Source organism: Meriones unguiculatus, chromosome 11, assembly GCF_030254825.1.
Source record: "Meriones unguiculatus strain TT.TT164.6M chromosome 11, Bangor_MerUng_6.1, whole genome shotgun sequence".
NCBI classification, from domain to species: Eukaryota; Metazoa; Chordata; class Mammalia; order Rodentia; family Muridae; genus Meriones; species Meriones unguiculatus.
Window position 1 is genome coordinate 37,013,920 of NC_083359.1, and position 20,826 is coordinate 37,034,745.

At 42.1% G+C, this 20,826-nt stretch overlaps 1 protein-coding gene and 1 long non-coding RNA gene across 2 annotated transcripts in view; one reads left to right on the forward strand and one right to left on the reverse strand.

Annotated features, from left to right (window-relative positions):
• Positions 1 to 17,692, reverse strand: part of Ubtd2 (ubiquitin domain containing 2) — a 62,162-nt gene extending 44,470 nt beyond the window's left edge. The window contains exon 1 of the mRNA XM_021635631.2: positions 17,235 to 17,692. Within this exon, the coding sequence (XP_021491306.1) occupies positions 17,235 to 17,304 (70 nt within the window). The 5' untranslated portion in view covers positions 17,305 to 17,692. The remainder of the gene's footprint in view (positions 1 to 17,234) is intronic.
• A 93-nt stretch (positions 17,693 to 17,785) lies between these two features.
• Positions 17,786 to 20,123, forward strand: LOC132646475 (uncharacterized). Its single transcript, XR_009584769.1, has 2 exons — positions 17,786 to 17,887; positions 18,972 to 20,123. It is a non-coding gene; the product is annotated as an uncharacterized LOC132646475 (long non-coding RNA).
• Positions 20,124 to 20,826: the final 703 nt, after the last annotated feature.

Genomic DNA, 20,826 nt, shown 5'->3' on the forward strand with positions numbered 1-20,826 from the left:
TATCTTCCCCAGTATGTTAATACATGCTGAAATGTCCTAAATCTAACAATTCTAAATTCTAGTATTCATCCCTGTCCCAAGCTTTACAGTCTACCTTCACCATCGAAGTACAAATTATGTCACTATCATTTCTTTCTTGGAACGACAAAGGATCATATACTACAGAAAAGTATATAGGGAAAGGTTATTTTCAATTAGTTATTTGCCTTATTCAAATTATAGCATAACTTTTGCCAGGACCTTTAGTGTCAGCATATAGAAAGCAAATAGTCACATATTCCATTTTCTACCCCAACAGCTCCAGTGTAGAAGTCTCCTAGCTTCAAATACTTTTTAAAGATTTACATGTATTTTATGTAATGAGTGTTTTCCCTGTGTGTATGTATGCATCACATGCATTTCCAAGGAGGCCAGAAGAGGATACTGGATCCCCTGGAACTGTAGTTACAGATGGCTGTGAGCTACCATGTGGGTGCTGGGAACTGAACCCAGCTTCCCTGCAAGAGTGTCCAGTGCTCTAACTGCTGAGCCATCCATTCAGCCCCTTGCTTCATTTCATTCCATTAAGAGGAGATGAGTGACTCTTCCCATGTGGAGCTCATGTTAGATTGTACCCCCTCACCTGATGCTTATTCAGGGCTTGGAACAGCCAGTGTCTCGGGTTTCTTTTCACATGATATTCTGTTACATGCAATGGCACATACCAACCTCTCATTTTGAAATTAGGAAAATGTAAAGGGTATAAAACCTGCTCTGAGTCACTGACGAAGTCATCTACCTGAGGCATGATGCAACCATTAATAAACAGAGGAGGAAAACCAGATTCCCAGCACAGGGTTTGTCCAATTAGCCTACATTTTAATTTCTGGCAGCACAATAGTAATAACCACACACTCAGGAGCTTTCTAATGAACATCAGGTGAAATATAACCCCAGGGTGGTCTCCAGGCATGGCACATGCTTTTAGGCCCAGCTTGGGAGGTGGGGGCAGGAGGATCAGGAGTTCAAGATCATGTTCAGCAACATCATGAGTTTTACACCAACCTAGAATACAAAAGACCCCATCTCACAAAAACAAAAACAACCAACACAAAAACTAAACAATAATAAAAATTTTTCAGGCAACTATCCCAGGCAAAAACTAATAGTGACTGCCATATATAGTAGAAGCTATGACATCACAGAAGCACTGGACACCCCTCGGCCCCTACTCCTACGTGAGACACTCTAGTAGGCAGGATGAGCCTGCCCTTTGTCAGTTGTGAAATCAGAAGGCAGTTCCTAACGTCCACATGCCGAGGAGATGATGGCAGAGGCTGCCAGGACACCCCCTTCAACGCCTCCCTTAGGACAACCACCACTTCCTGAAATTCCTACTGCTCTACGAAAAATGACAAGTCAGTCTTAGAAAGACTTTCTTCAGATTAAACAAAGCTTTAAAGACTAAACAACACCTTCAGGACTTCACACTTATACCCCATCAACAATTCAAGGCAAACTTGAATCAACTGAGTTTAAGTTGAAAACATTCCATGTGTAAAAACAGGGGGCAGACATGATAAAAAAATAAACAAAAAATCAAAAACTGACTAAAACAGATGAAAATTAAACTTGCATTCTATATGATCCAGTTAGGAACTTAAGATCTCAGTTCAAAATTATAAAAAAAAAGGGGGGGGGTTTCCTATAACCTAGGTTAGCTCCATCTATGTAAACAAAGCTGGCCTCAAACTCCTGATTTCTCTGCTCCTACCACACCCACACACTGTGATTAGGCATGTACCACTTCACTCAGTTCAAATTTTATTTTGAGAATTGTGTTATTGTATTTATCTTTTTAAAGAGGAGGACATGCCACAGTTTGCGTGTGGAGGTCAGGAAACAACTTAAGGAAATCTGTTCTCTCTTTCCACCATGTGTCGGACACAGACCATAAGGCTTGGCAGCAAGTACCTTTACCTGCTGAGCTGTCTCACCAGCCCCAGTTCAAAATTTCTGAAATTAAAGACAATTGCCCACTACTGAGTACAAGCAAATATAAAATATTTAAATATATTTAATATATATAAATATATATAAAATATTTAAAATATACATCCTATTAACTTCAACTTAATTGTAAACTGTGACAAAGGAAGATCACATAATTCTGCTGTAGGGAACTAGAGTCAACGGCAAATCCTCACCACCTGTAGAAGAACACGGACTTAACGAGAGAAAGCAGAGCTTACAACTGGCCTACACATGGCTCCAGGGGCGTGCTTTTATATGACAATCTGAGCTACTCATGTTATTATTCTTTGTTCAGATCGAAACTTCTCCATGCCTCAGTTTTCTCTCCTATAAGATGGCAATAGAATATCAATCTTTCTTAGGTCAAAGGGTTCTTGCAAAAAAAAAAAAAAAAAAAAAGAAAGAAAGAAAGAAAAAGAAAAAAATCTAGAGAATACATGTGAAAATTTAGTATGTACACCTCACACATTTGTTAATTTTATTAGAATGCAATTTAAAAGGCATTGTTTTAATGATTTCAGTAAGATCCACTCATTTAGCAAATATCAGGTACCATCAAGTGTGTTGTGGATGTACTTAATGTGTATCTGCTAGACAAATCACAGGCAAGGAAAGAAATTTTAGTACGTAAAAACAGAACAAAAATTGTGCCTGTGCCATGTTGCCAAATATCTTATACTTATTAGAATATACTAATACACTTATACTAGAATATTAACAAATCCTAAACCATATTATATTACGGTTTTAATTGTATACATTTTCCCTTAAAACAATTCTCTAAATATTTATATGACAGAAAAGGGCTAGCCAGGCCTGCTGTTCCATGGCTGAATCCTAACTAAGGGGTTGGAAGGGTGGACATACACACTCATCCTGACTTTGAGGCAGTCCTGAACTACAAACAAGATCCTGCCTCAAAAACCCTAAATAACTAAGTGAAGGCAGGGGATAGTGCTCTCTGTAAAGCATTTGACAAGCACACATGAGGCCACAGCTGGATTTCTATACTGCATTCATAAATTAAGTAACAAAAAGGTAAAAGATGAGTTCTGTTCCCTAAACTAACTTACCTTGATTCCTTGATTACCCGGTTTCCACAAAAAGTCTATGAATATGTAACATATGTGAGAACATATAAAATTAAAAGAACATATAAAATTTCAGAGAATTTTTGTTTTGTTTTATTTGAGACAGGGTTTCTCTGTGTAGCCTTGGTTGTCCTATACTCTGCAGACCAAGCTGGCCTTGAACTCAGACAGATCCACCTGCCTCAGGCTCCCAGAGTGCTGGGATTACAGGTATGCGCCACCGCGCCCAGCGTAAGATAGTATGTCAGGTACCTGAGGCTGGCCTCTAATTCTCAAGTGGCTGAGGATGACCTTGAACTTCCAGGCCTCTGGCCTATCTCCTCAGTGCTGGGGTTATCAGTGTGTGCTACCATGCCCAATTTTCTGCAGTGCTCAGATTCTGGGGATCAAACACAGGGTGGTAGCTGAGCACTCTGCCACCTGAGGTATAGCCCTGGCCTGAGAATGCCTGAGAATTACTGAACAGTGCTTTCATAACTGTTATTTACTCAGCATAGGGTACTATGAAGACTCAATTTCTACTCCATTTAACGTAAGCACAGTTAGCTGAAAGGCAGCTCACTGGAGTCCACTCACTGCTCCATTGAACTAGGTGGGCTACAAGTATAATTAACTTCCTGTTCATAGCTAAAGCAGGTCAAATCATCACTAGGTTTGCTAAAGATAAAAGAATAATACAAAACAAAGCATGAAATAAGCAGAGCCTTCAACAAGCAAATTAGATCACTGCTTCCTTGTCAAATGGGCCAACTTATCCCAGTCTTAATTACTGTGAGGAGAGTCTCTAAAAGATAATGGGCTTTTGTACAACTAAGGAACCAGTTAAGAAAATAAGGAAAATAATTTCAAAACCCAAATGAAAAAAAGCCAAGTAGAAAGCTTTTCATGGGCTGGAGAGATGGCTCAGAGGTTAGGAACACTGGCTGGCTGCTCTTCCTGAGGTCCTGAGTTCAATTCCCAGCAACCACATGGTAGCTCAAAACCATCTATAATGAGATGTGATGCCCTCTTCTGAGGTGCAGGCATTGTATACATAATAAATAAATCTTTTTTTTTTTTAAAAAAAAAAAGAAAGCTTTTCATTTTCAAAATAATAATTAAGTCACAACTGTGCATCATTACCTATAATTTGTGCAGCTATCGTAGAGCCTACGCAAACTTGAGAGAAATGATAAATAGGGTAAAGTGCTAACCTCATACAGCTCCTAGGATTCTGAGAGGAAATAAATACACTCATGTAGCTCAGGCTTCTCAAACTTGATATATGGCTTAGGATGCTCTTGAACTTCTGTTTCCTCTTGTCTTCACCTCCTGAGTAATGCGATTATAGGAATGCACTGCCAAACCCAGAGCTCTAAGCATGTTAGGTAAGCACTCTAATTGATCTAGATCCCTGAAACCAATCAAAATATATTGTGGGAGGACAGCAGGATGGCTCAGTGGGTAAAGACATTTGTGGTCAAGTCTGATGACCTGAGCCCAGTGCTCAGGAGTCACATGGAGGGAAGGAGATAACAGATTCTACCAAGCCTCTGATCCCCCCCACACACACTATGTGGCACATAGATAGTCACATGCACACTCACATGTGCAAGCACACATGCACCCTACACAACCTGAAAAATGTAATTTAAAAAATTTAAAAACAAAGCCAGGCACACATCTTTAGTCCCAGCACTGGGTAAGCAGAGGCAGGCGGATCTCTGTGAGTTTGAGGCCAGCCTGGTCTACAGAGCAAGTTCCAGAACAGCCAGGGCTACAGAGCAAAACCCTGTCTTGAAACCACCCCGCTCCCCCCCCCCAAAAAAAAAACCCATCTCTGTCTCTGCCTTCTGAAAACCTGCCCAGGGTAATAAATGTAATAAGGACAATGGGGTGGGCATGGTTAGTGGCATAGGCAAGCTGATGTCTCTTAGTTTCAGGCCAGCCTAGGTGAGACTCTGTCTCAAAAACCAAAAATTAAAAAAAAAAAAAAAAAAAAAAAGGCGCCAAGCCAGGTGTGGTAGCATTACCTTTAATCCCAGCAGTCTTGAGGTAGAGGCAGGAGGATCTCTATGAGTTTGAGGCCAGCCTGATTTACAGTGAGTTCCAGGACAGTAAAGACGACATAGTGGGACTCTGTTTTAAAACAACAACAAAACCTAATACTAAACTAAAAAGAAAAAAAGCACCCCATCATTTGTATTCCAAGTAAAAGAAAAACTATAAATGTCTTGGAAGAAAAATGCTATTCCTTACTTACTTGGAAGGTACAGATCTCATGATACACCTCTGACATTTCTTCGTTTCATCTTAAGTTTTATCTACTCTTCAGAAGCCATGGTTGGGTTTTAACAAACATAGCAAACACGATACCTCTGGAATCTCATGTAATTCTGATTTCTATTCCTCTGGAATCTCATGTAATTCTGATTTCTATTCCCCACCCTTTCTGTCCTCAGTACTGAGATTTGAACCCGGGGTCTAGAGCATGCTAGGTAAGCACTCTGCCTTTGACCTACATTTCTAGTTTTGGCTCCTCCTTTCTATGCCACAGACAAACTTGTCATAGGTCTCTAATCTATCCGGCACTTTCCATGAAGTACAAGTTGTCTGAAGTTCCTGTATTAAACATAGTACAAGCTTTCCTCACTTATAGGCAAAAAACTAGAAGACTTTACATCTGAGAGAAGTGAGGCCTGGGAAGACGTAGAAAGGGTTAGCCTCATAGAGTTAAGTTGCACTTTAGTTCATATCATAAATAATGAAGCAACTGCACTTTATAAAATACATTATGAAGCCAAAATTGCTCTGGAAGAGAAAGATAGTCTGAAGGCTTGTTCCTTGTCTGTTAAAGTCCTGGGGAAAGTGAACTGAGGGCAGGGGTGGAAAGAAATAAAGAAGCTTCCAGAATCTGTAAGAAGATGGTAATAGTACAGCTAATTTTAAATGCCTTTATCGTTTTTGTTTGTTTGTTTATTCAACATCAGTCTTCTTAGAAGTCAAACAAATCTGGTAGCATGTTTCTCTAAACTGAGTGAACCTCTTAACTGTCTTAACTACTACTCAGTAATTCTAAGAAACTCTGCATATATAAAAACATCCAATATATCATACTAACCTTAGATAGAGAAGAAATTATATGAACATTTTTTTTTTAAAGATCGTGTCATATGATTTTTAAAATTGTCTCCAAAGAACTCAAGGTAACAAAACAAACAGCCTCCTCAGAGCTTCCTCAGCATGGCCTGGAAGACTTTCTACCACAACTGTTCCTTTTTTTCAAAGACAGGGTCCTTTGATGTAGACCTGGCTATCTTGAAACCCAGAGACCTACCTGCCTCTATGTCTCCAGTGCTGGAACAGAACTGCAAAACAAAGGTCCACAGTGTCAAATTTCAACTATCAAGGCCATTGTGAGGTGGAGTAGCTGCTGTTACAGACTAAGAAGCTTCTCTTGTCTCTATGCACAGGAAACTTAGGGAACTCTGCAAACATGCTGCTGACTGCGGTGCATTCTGATAACATGGTATATATTTACCCACATACATAAGGTTGAGCAAGTGAGCACACTAACACAGCACTTGAGTATTAGGCTCCATCAGATGCCACTGCAAGCTCAGATGCCTCTGCTCCATCTACGCCCACACCAAACACTGCAAGAAAACAAACAATGCTCAGGAAAAACAAGATGCTGTGTGACCTGTTAGATACAGGTCAACAGCTAAATACATCACTTAGTGAGAGTGATTTAACTTTATATGACACTAAATCATTTCTTCACCTTCTTGAGAATGACGAATATACGGACTATAAAACTAGGATAAAAGGAAATTAAATGCTGAGCCTGGGATGAAAGTTATGTTAAATGTCACAGAAACCTAAAAAGAAAGTTCCACGACTAAAGAAATTGTTTTAAATTGCTGATATCATCCAACATGTTAAAAACTAAGGAGCTGGGAAGTCACTTAAAGTCATAATGAGAAGGGGTAAGTGGATTTACTCAAGGGTCTTCACTATACTGTTCGGTCGTCCTATTAGAAAAGCCCCTGTTCTAGAATCTAGTAAGGTCCTGACTAACAAACTAGCCCTTTCCAGCGCTGTCGTAAGAAAACAAAGATGTGTGCCACGCGATGTACTGGGGCCTCAAGCACAGAGAACTGAATTCTTTGTCAAGTTTACAATCTAAGAGAAGTAATATTAAAAAATAACCCCAACAGATTATTTTTTAAATAGGGGTAGGAGTAAGGACAGCACTACAAGTAGTGAACGGAAACTGTGAGAATGACAGGAGATAAGGGCTCAGACTCTGTCAATAATGCAAATTATGCTAATGTTGAAGACAGAAGAAAAAATGGGAAGAGTGAGCTCACTATGGCCTAGGTACATTATAATCATCTTGTTAAAATTAGATCTACCTAATTTCCAGTTTTTATTAATCATTAATAGTATTAATTATTAATAATCCTCTATCAAAATCAGACCTACGTAATTTCTAGCTTTAGGAAAACTACAGAGGCTACAGCACAAAAAAATGAAAAAAACCCAGGGTCACAGACAATTCCAGACTGTGATCCATCTGTAAGACTCTTTAAAAAGTCAATTCCAGGGCTGGAGAGATGACCAAGAGGTTAAAAGCACTGTCTGGCTAAGCTTCTAGAGGTCCTGAGTTTGATTCCCAGCAACCACATGTTGGCTCACAACCATTGGTTCCCTCTTTGGGCATGCAGGCAGAACACTGTGTACATAATAAATGTCTTTAAAAAAAAAAAAGGAAAAAAAGAAAAACTTAAAAAAAATTTCAAAAAGTCAATGCCAAAGGAAAAAAAGGGGTACTTCTAGATCTTAAAAGACTGAAGAAAAAAATCCTATGTAATGCCTAAATACCAACAAAATCCAGTTTTGGGGGGGAAGTTATATAAAAGTATTTGGAGAGAAATGGGGCATCTAATTATGGAATAGATCTTGGCGAACACAAAGGATAAAAATCCAAGTTTTAGGCATGATCATAGCAACATGGCAGGAACTTTACTTTTTTAGAGGTGTATGTTGGGAATGTAAAATGCCTTGCTTACTTTCATAGTTAAAACAAAGGAAAAAAAAGACACATCATTTAAAAGGAAATACAAAGAGCTGAGGATGTATCTTAATTAGTAGAGTACTGCCTAGCATGGTCACAGCCCTGGGTTTGATTGCCTCAACTGCAGGAAACTAAATGTGGTGGAGACAGAGACAGGAGGATCAGATATTCTCAGTAACACAAGTCACAAGCAGGCTGGGTATGGGCAACAAGACCCCGGCACTCCAAAAAAGAAATATAATTCGTAATTTGTCTAATCTAGGTGGCAAAAATTTGACTAGAGAGATGGCTTAGTCAATAAAATACATGATGTTCAAGCATGAGGACCTGAGTTAGAACCCAAAAGCCATTAAGAAAATCAAGGGCAGCAGTGCATGTCTGTAATCCCAGCCTGAGGCAGATGGAGATAAGAGGACTAGGCAGCCAGCCTAGCCAAACCACTAGCTCCAAGTGCAGCAGCAGAACCTGATTCAAAAACAAGAACTTTGTATTTAACCTCTCCCCTCACAAGCTTTGAACTCTCCTAAAATGCCTTATTCTTTCCTTAGATCAGTCTCCTCTGCACAAAGAACACCATTCTTTCTTTTTGAGACAGGGTCTCACTATGTAGCACTGGTTGACCTCTAATTTTACATCCACCAGCCTCTGCCCCTTGAATGCTAGGATCAAAGGACTGTGCCACCATGCCTGGCATTAAAAACAAACTTCTTATACCACCTCTCTGACCCTGTTCCCTGCTTTTCTTTGCACTTTTCTAATGTTGTTTTCATTGCTGTGGAGATTTTTAAAGCCTTAATTATTTAAATGTATGCCTCCTCCAGTAACCATAAGCTACTTGATTATCTCAGAGCTGGCCTTACTTGTAACTCTGGTTACACAGATAGCTTCAAGTACACTGAGTCAGAATAACGGAGGTCTACTTTTTCATTTAAAAGTTTCAGGAAAAGCCAGGCATGGTCACACATGCCTGTAGAGTAGATACCAGCCTGGGTATCATACAATGAATCTGTCTGAAATAAGCTTTTGAAAGACACATCTTGACTTCCCTAGGAAATAAAATGTCTACCCTAAATGAAGGACATACAACTTTATAAACTAGACACAGCCCACAGTGTGGATGCTATATGAGCCAATCAAAGAAGTATGCCCTAGTAGGTATCAAATCTAGTTTACAATAAACACAAAGTTATCTAACCATTTTCCTGGGATGGTAAGCACTCAATTGAAGAGCCCCAAATCACTCCATTACCATTCAGTCACTGGCTAGGGCTGTACTTCAGCTGGAAAATGCTTACTCTGTATACAACAAGGCCCTGGCTTAAATCTCCAGCACCACACACACACACAAAATATTCCCTCAGCCAAGTCTTGTGGAAGTATTTATAATTAAGATCCCACACTCAAGTCAAATTCATGCAGCTTGACTTCAGTTTCCTTAGCCATCTAATTTAACAGAAATTCCATTTCAGAAAGCAGCTGTTATGGTTTGAATATAAAATGTCCCCTATAGGCTTATGCTAAAGGCTTGGTCCCAGCTGGTGGTACTGTTTTAGGAGGGGGTGGAAACTTCAGGAGATGGGACCAGGAGGGAGAAGGCAGGTCACCTATAGCCTGACTTATCTTGCCCTTTCCCTCTCCTGTCTGTTTCCATCTGCCATTAGGTAAACAGCTTTCTTTACACCATCTCATCAGTGAAGATGTTCCCTCTCACCTCAGGGCCAAAGTAATTGAGCAGCCACCCACCAACTTTGAAACCCTGAATCAAAATAAACCCTTCCTCTTTGGTTCAGCAATATAAAAGTACCTCTGATAAGGAGGCAACGGTGAAAATTTTTGAAAATTTTACTGTAAACATGCAAAAATATGGCATTTTTATATTACAACACCCAATATATACTCAGCAATATTTAACCTCTCTGCTCAATGTCAGTACATTTAAAAACAAAACAAAACAAAGAGAAAAAAAAAAAAACCCAAAACCTTTGGGCTAGCAAGATTAGCTCAGTGGGAGAGGCTTTTCACCACGTGGACAACACAAGCCTAGTGACCTGAGTTCATTTCATAGAACCCACATACAGATAAGAGAGAGCAGACTCTACAAAACTGTCCTCTGACCTCCACACATTACCCACCCACACAATAATAAATAAGTAACAATTTTTGCCAACTGCAAGTCAAGTAGTTAACACAAGAATAACACATGTTGACTGTTTCTGGCCAACATGCACAGGCCTTTAAGTACAAATGCATTAGAAATTCTCAATCTACTGTCCCTGACCTATCAGTCAATCATGAGGACTTGGTGGTAGCTGGTAGCCTAGTACTGCCCAATAAGGAGAAATATGGCAAGCATATTAAGAGGACAAGAAGATCAGGTGTGGTACCCACCAAATGAAGATATACCACATAGATGGTCTAGGATAAGAAAAAAAAAAATCACTAAATTCATCATGTCCAACTAATTTGACTGTATTCCTTAACCTAAATCAACCCAACTCTTTCTTCAGCAAAACTTCACTTTGCTTAAACCCAAAACAGACAGCTAATTTATGAAGCAAACGTTTATTACTAGTGATTAGCACTCAATAATCATTCATTAAATAATGCCTGAAGTACCGTTAGAAGTAGCAGTGAAAGCCATGTACTACAGCAGGAACACCAAGATTCAACTAAAAGTCCCTCCATAAAGAAGGGATTTGTCCAAAAGAAAAAAAGACAACCAAAGTCAGGAGCACACACCTACCATTCCTAGATGAGAGCTTTTATTAGAGCTTCTTAAGCTGGGTGGTGGTGGTGGACACCTTTACTCCCAGTACCTGCAAGGTAGAAGCAGGTCAACCTGAGTTGGAGGCCAGCTTCGTCTACAGAGGGAAGTCCAGGACAGCCAAGGCTACACAGAGAAACCCTGTCTCAAAAAAACCAAATAATAAACAAAGAAATAAAATTTGAAAAATCCCTTTCAACATTAGTTGGGAACAGGCCCACAACTATTCCTCCACTTGAGATGCTCTCTCTTGCAGTGTATGAACATGTCCTTTTGTTTTGTTTTTTTAATACATAACTTATTTTTATTCTATGTTTACTGGTGTTTTGCCTGCATGTATGTCTCTGTGAGGGTGTCAGAGCCCTGGAGTTACAGAGAGGTGTGATCTGCCATATGGGTGCTAAGAATTGAACCCGGGTCCTCTGGAAGAGCTGCCAGTGCTCTTAACCACTGAGACACCTCTCCAGCCACCGCACCCCACGTCCTTTTTTAGGTAGACTCTCACTGAAGCCCAACTGGTCTTGAACTTGCTATATAGTTGAAAATGACCTCCAATTCTTGATTCTCCTTTCCTCACCTCCCAAGTGCTAAGACAGCATGTGCTGTCAATCACACCTGGCTGACAGCTCAGGGGTTAGGAGCACACACTTCTCTTACTGAGTTTGAGTCCTGAACCCACATCAGGTGCCTCCCAAACACCTGTAATTCCAGCTCCAGAGAGAGCCAACACTTTTGGCCTCTACAGGCACCTGTACAGACATACACACACATTTTTTTTTCCCCCGCAGAGACAGGGTTTCACTATGTAGCTCTGGCTATCCTCAAAATCACAGAGGTCTGCCTGCCTCTGCCTCCCATGTTGGGATTAAAGGTGCGCACCATCGTGCCTGGCCTAGAACATGTTTTGAAAACCATCTTTTTCCTTAGTCTGAGCACTTTGTTTTGTTTTTTGAGACAGGATCTTGTGTCTTAGAATGGACTCAAACTAGCTATGGAGGTGAGGATAAACTTGAACTCTTGATCCTCCTGCCTCCACACCCCCAAGTGCTGGGATTAAGGGCATGTGTTAACACACCCAGCTGCCGACCACTTGAACAGCTTCTCTTCCCAGAGTCATGCTGCTGAGATCACTTTGTTTCCTTGCTCGTGTGGTTACAGGACAGTTCATTATCTGCCTATACTACACTGCAGTTCTTTCATGTGTGCACATTATACTTTCCTAAAAGGATTATGATTCCTTAAAGATTTTTGATGACCCCAGGAAAAATCATCTCTTGATAAAGAAGCTGAAATGGAGCTGGACGGTTCAATAGTTAAGCTACCTGGCATGTTACATGTGTCTGTTAACTCTAGTTCTAAAGATTTCCAGACACAAATGCAAGGCACACAACCATATGCATTTACACACACACACAGGCAAAACACTCAAATACATCAAATAAAAAAAAAATTTTTTTTAAGGAAGCTGAAATGGAGCCAGGACAGGGTGGCATAATCCTCTCATTACAACATTTAGAAGGTTAAAGCAGGAGGGATCTTTAGTTCAAGGGCCAGCCTGGGCTACATAATGAGCCTGCTTCATAACAGCAAGCGTTGGAGATGTAGCTCAGTGGTAGAGCTTGGTGTATGCAGGCACCAATTTGCATTGAGGGAAAAAAAAGTCTCAAGTGAGTTCATGGAAAAGACCTCAGTGCTAATAACCTTCCCCAGATCAAAGGAAGTAAGCTTGGGAGTTTCCTATTCCTAAATGAGAAGATAAAGTGCTCCTTGATGGACTAATGAATTACTGCTTACAGATCTATGTATTTATTCATCATCAAGGAATAGATACATAAGTATAGTTAAAACTCAAAGTAAAATGAAAGAAAATGAATTAGACTTTATTAAAATTTGCACAGATGTATCTGACATAAAGTTCCAGCATCACAGAGGCAAAGGACTTGAACAGACATTTTCCCAAAAAAATATAAATGGCTACTAAGTACATAAAAGATACTGAATAACAGCACTCATCCAGGAGGCCAAACCAAACCTCAAGAACATAGCATTTCACAACCTCTAGAGTTGTGATGTTCTTTAAAATGGAAAATAGCAAGTGCTGGTAAAGAGGGAGAAAAATTGCAGAAAGACTTCAGGTAGGAATGTAAAACAGCATAGTCTCTATAAAAAAAAAAAAGTCTGGTAAGTCCTCAAAAAGATAAATAGAATTGTCATACTATACTCCCCCAATAGTTCTACTTCTAGATATCTTTAAAAAAGAAATGAAAATACGTATCTATACAACCAAAGTTCATGAATGCATTTGTACCAAAATGTAGAAACTTAAAGACAAAGCAACAGATGGTTAGATAGAAAATGTGTACATACATAATATAGAGTATTATTCAATCATAAAAAGATTAAATACTGACAGCTGTTACAGGATGAACCCAGAAAAGATTATGCTAAGCGAAATAAACCACAAGAAAAGAATATTATGTGATTCCATTTATATGAAACATCCTGAACACATATACCCATGGTTTTATTTTTTTCAAGTACATTAATGGTTATCAGAGGTTGAAAAAAGAGGGGAGAGACTCACTACCTGAAAAAGAAATATGGATTTGGACAGTGATGACATATATATCAACTGTGTAAACCTCACTTAAAAATGGTTAGCCAGGTGTGGTGCTCTAATTCAGCACTCGGGAGAGGCAGAGGCAGGCAGGTATCTGAGTTTGAGGGCAGCCTGGTGTAAAGAGTCAGTTCTAGGACAGCCAAGGCTACATAGAAAGACTTTGTTTTGAATAACAGTAACAAAACCAAACACAAGAAAAAAGATTAATAACATGTTTTATGTAGTATATTATATGTAATTTCTTAAATAAATTTAGAACAAAAGAAAAGAAGGCTATTTACTTTTAGCCCTGAATAAAGAGCTCTCACTGCTGTTAGAAGTTATGTGATGTCCAGGACATCACTTAGTTCCTTCAGGCTTCAGTCTTCATCTACAATACAGAGGTGACTGCCATCCATCTCAAAAGACCTGTGGACTCAATGCCTCTATTAATCCTTTAGCATAGGACTTGTTACATAATAAATACCAGATAAACTTTATTATTCTAAATCACTGTTACTCACTGAGTAGGTGTCTGTAAGGCTGCTATAAATGGGTATCTAAAAGAACTCCACAATGATGCAGAGCCATTCTGAATTACATGTCCAGCATTTGGCTGGCTTCTTGAGAACCTAGGAACCTGCAGATACCAGGACCAGTTCAGTTCTCTTGTGTCACTGAAGAGTCCACTTAAAGAGATGAACTAAGAAAATAAGCACACTGGCTGTCCTCAATTCATTGTATTGATGGTCTCCATATTTACTTAAAAAAAAAAAAATCGTAAAGGAGCCAGAGTAGAGACCCCTGTGTTCAATCCCTGGGACAAACATGGTGGAAGAAGAAAGCCAAAAGTTGTTTGTCATCTACCATGTATGTGTGCAATACACACAGAGACACAGACACACACCCTTACTCTTGTCTACTGGTCCTAAGTACCAAGTCCAGCTTCACAATGTCATCATTAAAAAGAGAACCATAGAGAATTACTATATTAAAGGGGGAAAAAGCCACAAGCTGGCCATGGTGGCACACAGCTTTAATCCAACACTAGGGAAGCAGAGGCAAGCAGATCTTTGTGAGTTTAAAGCCAGCCTGCTCTACAAATTCAGTCCAGGACAACCAGGGCTCTGTTACACAGAGGAACCCTGTTTGGGGGTATCATGATTTGGGGGCAGGGCAGCCACAACCATAGGAAACTACAGGTTTGGAGAACACTATTAGATAATCTTAAATCTATAATAAACATGCCTTGTTGAAAATTTTAAGCATAAAAAAACCCCAAATAGCTTAAAACTCAAATCTGAATTCTAGACAACGTAAACCAGAAGGAAAACTACAGAAACATTAATAACTCAAACAGTAACACAAATTTTAGTGTGAGAATTAAGCTATCTCCATAGTGTTATGATGTTTTGTAAGAATTCTCCAAATTCTTTCACAGACATAATCTAAGTAATAAGGCTTTTTGGATAATTTTACACTCATAGTAAAAATACTTTAATCCAGAAGGAAAAGGAAAGTACAATATCCAAGTATGTTAAATCATATTTATTATGAATCAGTGGACTTTTGGAAAGGCCGGAGTCATTCTAAAATGGTGGTGCTCACACAGCATTAATAAATGTTAACTGTCATGAAACATACCTAAAGGCTGCTCTATAAACTCCATGTCGACACAAATGTTATAACTCAATATGACCAGATTAAAACTGCTAATGTTTGAAAAGTTAAGATCTTTGCTAGCACCCTTAGGGAAAAAAATCATTCCCTTTCAAACAAACAACAAAAAAAGAATTGCTAACATGTTAACCTGAAACACATAGCACAGTAACGTTCTGTTGTTTTTTTTGGTGACAGAGTTTTGTAGCCAGGACTAGCCTGGACCTTAATATCCTCCAGCTCCAGCCTCCCAAGCCGCTGGCTCCACAATTAGCTCTTACCTCTCACAACAGCAATGGAGAATAAAGGCTTCCAAAATTAAATTCCAGAAAAAACTCTTTCATCCCCCACAGACCCTCCTTCTGCCAGCTACATCAGGGCTATCCCATGTCCTTTCCCCAGAAGAAATAGGCAGTACTCCCTTTTTCATAACTCTTTTGTTTTCTGAGACAGGGTTTCTCTGTGTGCCCTGGCTGTCCTGGAACTCAATCTTTGATCAGGCTGGCCTTGAACTCACGGAGATTCACCAGCCTCTGTCTCCTTAATACTGAGATTAAAGGCATGCACCACCACACCCGGCTGGTACTCCTTTTTTAAAAAACTTTTTTTAGAAAAACATAACAGTTTATGGTCCAGAAAACTTAAATGCTGAAAGAAACCGACACTATAAGTAACTGAATGCCACTGGTATTAATTATCTAAAGCTAGGATTTCATGCATCTAAAAGCCCATGCTAGTAATGTGATTGGATCCTATGCGGCACAGCCAAAAGGGTTAAACTGGCTCATTCATGTAACAGGAAAAAAAAAAGGCATATTATAATTTTAACATATGTGAAAGTTAATTAAACCGGATGCTAGTAAGTAATAGCAAACTTAACTAGTACCACCTAACCACCAATCTGCTCTTAGCTCAGTGTTTTTAATCTCACCCTTTCTATACTTGGGCTTTGTTTTCACAGAGGACCCCACCAAGTAAACAGGCTGTGACAAAGGAGCATTTCAATGGACTACTTTTTCAAGACCACGTTCACCGACTTTTCTAATTATTTGTTCAACATTCAGTGCCAGAAATTTTAGTGAAGCGGCATGGCTAAACATCACGTAGACGAGGAAATTCCTAGTATAAAAGTTGGGTGCACAGAATTCACGGGCAGAGCTTAAGAGACAGGGCAGGATCCTGGTCTCAAGGTGCGAAAAGGTGGGACCCCGCCTATTCCCAAGCAACTAAACAACTTAAAAGATAACTGCATCCGAGGTAAAGGTACCCAATGTAAGATTTGAATCAAATCAAAGCTATCTTTGCCATTCCCCGGCAGCTCTTTTCTTCAACGTTCGAACTTCCACACATTCTATATAATGAATGGGCTCGGCACGTTCAGGGTCACTCAAAAGTAGAATTAATCTATCTGTTCCAACTACTAAGAATGGAATTAAAGCGCCTTCTCATCGCGGTTACTACCACCGTGAAGCGCGAGCCGGGTCGGAAAAACTTTTACTCAAAGCACTGATCTTATACGGGGGGTACTTTCATCCTGCATGTTTCCCTTTTACGTAAGACACATCGGAATTTGACTAGTGCGCCCCGACGGCACTCTGGGCTAACGCCCCTGGCAGCAGCGGAGAGCCACGTTTTCCCCGGGCCGATCCTCTCCCCCCCTCCTCCTTCAAACACTGCCCACGGCCACTTGAGACTTCCCCAGCCCGGCTCGAGAAACTGGAACCAACCGGGGCGGCTGTCATCCGAAACTCGGGAAAGCTGAGCCGGGCCAACTCTGCCGACGCGGGAAGGGCTTGGGGGGTGCGGCGGGGCCCGTCGGGGGGCACTCGGGGCCGCCGCCTGTCCCCGGCCCCCGCGGGCCGCCATCCCGCCGCTCTCCGCCGGGCCGCAGTAGCCCCCCAGCCAGGCCTAGGCCCGCGGCCCCGCGTGGGGCCCGAAGCGCGTGGCGGGGCCGACGCAGAGCAGGAACGACAAAGGGGCGCGGGGTCGGGACAGGTGGCCGTCGCCGCGAACAATGGGGGGCCGCGGCCGCCCCCTGGCGCCACCTACCTCCCGTGCCGTCCGAGTTCTCGTTGAGGCTGCCCGAGGAGTCGTGCTGGGCGCCCACGCACCCGCCCATGGGGCCGCGGCCGCCACCTCAGGGCGCTCGTCCCGGCCGCCGCCTCAGCCTGCTCCGGCGCCGCCGCCTCGGGCCAGGCGCCGCTCTCTCGCCGCTCAGCCTCCGCCCCCTCGCCGCTCCTCCCACCGCCTCGCCCGGCCCCTTCCTCCGCGCCCACCTCTACCTCAACCCCCCGGGCCGCCCAGCCCGCAGGCCCGGCCCGCGTGCAGCCCTCGGCTCCCGCTCGGCCCCGCCAGGCCGGGCTCGACCCATCCCGGGCGGGCCGCAGTGCCCGCTTGCCCCTCGCCTTCCCGCGACCCTCGCGTCTAGGCGAGACCCGCCGCCGCCGCCCGGCAGCCAGGCCCCATCGCCCCCGCCCGCGGCGCCGCCCTCAGCCCGGCTCGGCCTGCGCTCGGCCGGCCCGCCTGGAACGGCCGCGAGGGGCGGAGCTGCGCGCTGATTGGCTGCGGGCGCCCCGGGGGCGGGGGGTTCCGAACGGAACCGAGCGGAGCCGAGCGCCCGAGGCCGGGAGGGTAGGGGACAAGTGGAGGTGGGCCGGAAAGAAGGGGAGGACCCAAGTGAGGACGAAGTGGCCCTCTCGGAGGTGGGGCTCCTGATGAGGCGGGTGGTAGGGGGTATCCAGAGGGAGCCGTAGGAGTCTCGGGGTCGTGGGCGGGCCGGGGCGTGATTAGAGGTGTTGGCTTGACCGCAAGTCCCTGTACCCCTTGAATTTCTGGAAGCAGCGGGCTGACCACCGACTCTGAGCTTCCCTTGACTCCTGGTCTGCAGACCCTGCCATCATTGTGGCCGCCTGGTAGAGGTGTTCTCAGATTGCCCGGAGCGAAGGGGCACGGGTGTGTTCCCCTAGGCTTCATTACAGACAATACTACTACTCTAGAACCTGGCGTTAGACATCTTAAGTCGTCTTTTGAACAAAGTGAAGTATTAATATTCTGCTTTTTATGAACTAGAATTTGGTACACTGACCACGCCCAACATTCTTGGCTGTTACCATCCCAACCTAAGCCAAACTGTTAATGGCCCCTTTGGAGTTGTGCTTCTTGCTACGGCGCCTAACATTTTTATCGGCCTGCTTGGGTCTTTGAAAGCTTTTTTTTTTCTTTCTTTCTTTCTTTTTTTTTTCTTTTTTTTAAATGTCTAAGCTGTTTTAACTAGGTTCCACTTTTATGCCAGACTTTCCTTTTATAAAACCCTGGGTCAGCTTTTGCTTAGCATTAAAAAAAAAAATTTTTTTTTAAGTGAAATACCTACGGAAGAGACACTCTGCTTCTTAGGATTTGCATTTAAATATATTCTCGTGCACTGCTGGTGGGAGTGTAAATTGGTTCAATCATTTTGCAAAGGTTTGGCAGTGCCAATCAACAGCTTTAAAAATGTTCGTACCGTTTGAGTGGGGGTTATTTCACATCTGGGAATCTAGCTCAAGAAACAGTCCAAAATAAGATTTGGGGCCTGGTATTCATTTGATAGGCAGGCAAAAATGAAGGTTAAACAAACAAAGCTCTGCATTTATATGAAAGCACAGAAATGGCTCAGAAATAGAAGTCCACTATTTTGGGCTTAATGGTGAAAAAGCTTTATCCTGATTGTAGTCCTGAGCACTGGGGGGGGAAAGCTGTATACAGCTAAATGTTGTTATGGATTTTCAATGATTGCTTTTCCATCAGGGGCTGTGTCACAAAGCCATCTATCTGATCGTTCCCAGCTTGAATGTTCACGTCGTCAGACACTTGTCACTTTATCTCTTCCCTGAAGGAGAGAGGCTTCCTGAGTATTTGCAAAGAGATTGCTTTGTCCTGAATTTCACTCCAGAAATTGCAGCAACCAAGACTTCTACGACGTCTATTAAACAGATGGTAGGCACCCAAATGCTAAGGGCTTTCTGCTGAGCAGTTCACTGGCGCCAGCAAGAGAGAGCAGTCTTGTGGAGAGATTCTTAGCAGTGCTTGCTTGCCATCCATCCTGCCTGCATCTTAGAACAGAGACACCCGTTCCCAGGAGCAGAATCATGTGGCCGTAACTCTGCCCCAGCTCTGCTATTAACTTCCTGGGTTATAGAATCTGGCTTCCATCTTGTATTCCCTGTATGACCTTAACTCTCTGTAGAGCCCAGATTTCTCGCCTGTAAAATGGGGCCGGTAGTAATGCTGCTAGCTCAATAGGGGCACTTTATTAACTCTTTTGTTTACTTCATATCTGGGATCACCTATCTAAATTCATTGCCTGGGTTGGAGTTAGCCCAATCTAACAAAACAAATTTATACATTTATATCTCTATGGGCATATGATTCTCTAGATAAACGATTGAGATATATACCCTTTCTCTCTTTTTTCTTTTTCTTTGAGGTGGTCTCACTGTGTAGCTTTGGCTGACCTCACACTCACAGAGATCTGCCTACCTCTGCCTCCTGAATGCTGGGACTAATGGCATGGACCATCATGCCCAAGTGTGCATGTGTGTTTCTGTGTGTGTGTGTGTGTGTGTGTGTGTGTGTGTGTGTTTGTCTGTTCCTTTGTGTAGATATGCATGTCTGTGGATGTCCTTAGGGTTGTCAACTGGGTTTTGTGTGTGCAGGTACATGGGGCCAGAGGTTGATGTTGTATCTTCCTTAGTCTCTTTCCATCTTGAGACCCACTCTCAAAACAAAGAAAAAGAAAAAAGAAAAGTGAACAGCAATGGAGGAAAGACACCCAATGTCAACTAACCTCTGTCCTTCACATGCACACACAATGTACACAAGCATACACCCACACTAATAACTACACACATAATATACATCCCTCCTACAACTTCTTAAATAAAAAAAATTTTAAATCCATGGCCATATGTGTTAAAGTTTGTTTTGTTTTTTTTTTTTTGGATTCTCACTTTTTGTTTTGAGAGACCATCATACTGTGTAGCCCACATCTAGCCATGAATTCTTGAGTTTTAAGCCCTTGATTTTTATGCCATGATTGTTCAAGTACAGTGGACTTGATTACTATAGCTTTGTAGTCAGTCTTGAATTTGTTCCTTTTCTTTTTTCTTTGCGATTGGGGTCTTTCAGTCTCACTATGTTTCTCAGGCTAAGTTCACATTCCCAGAATCCAGTCACCATCCCCCGCTCAGCCTCCAGAGGAGCTGGACTTACTTATATTTGCTGCTGCACGTGGCTGGTTGTTCTTTTCCAAGATGGTTTTGTTTATTCTGGGTGCCTTGGATTTCTGTATAAATTTTAGGATCAGCCTGCCCATTTCTGGAAAAGCAGCAGCTGGGACTCTGATGGTTAGTGTGTTAGTGGATGGTGAGTGCCCAGGTGCTGCCGTTTTGACAGAGTTAAGCCTTCAGTTGGAAATGTGGATATTTTCCCACTTACTCTTGTCGTAAGTTCTCTTTCTATAGCTGTAGTTTTCAGTGATTTTTGTTAAAGTTATTTCTAAATTTCCTTTGCTGTGTGGACGTAGGTGGATCTGTCATCTTTTACGGATCATTCATGGCAAATGTATGGAAATACAATTGATTTTGCGTTTTGGTCATGGATG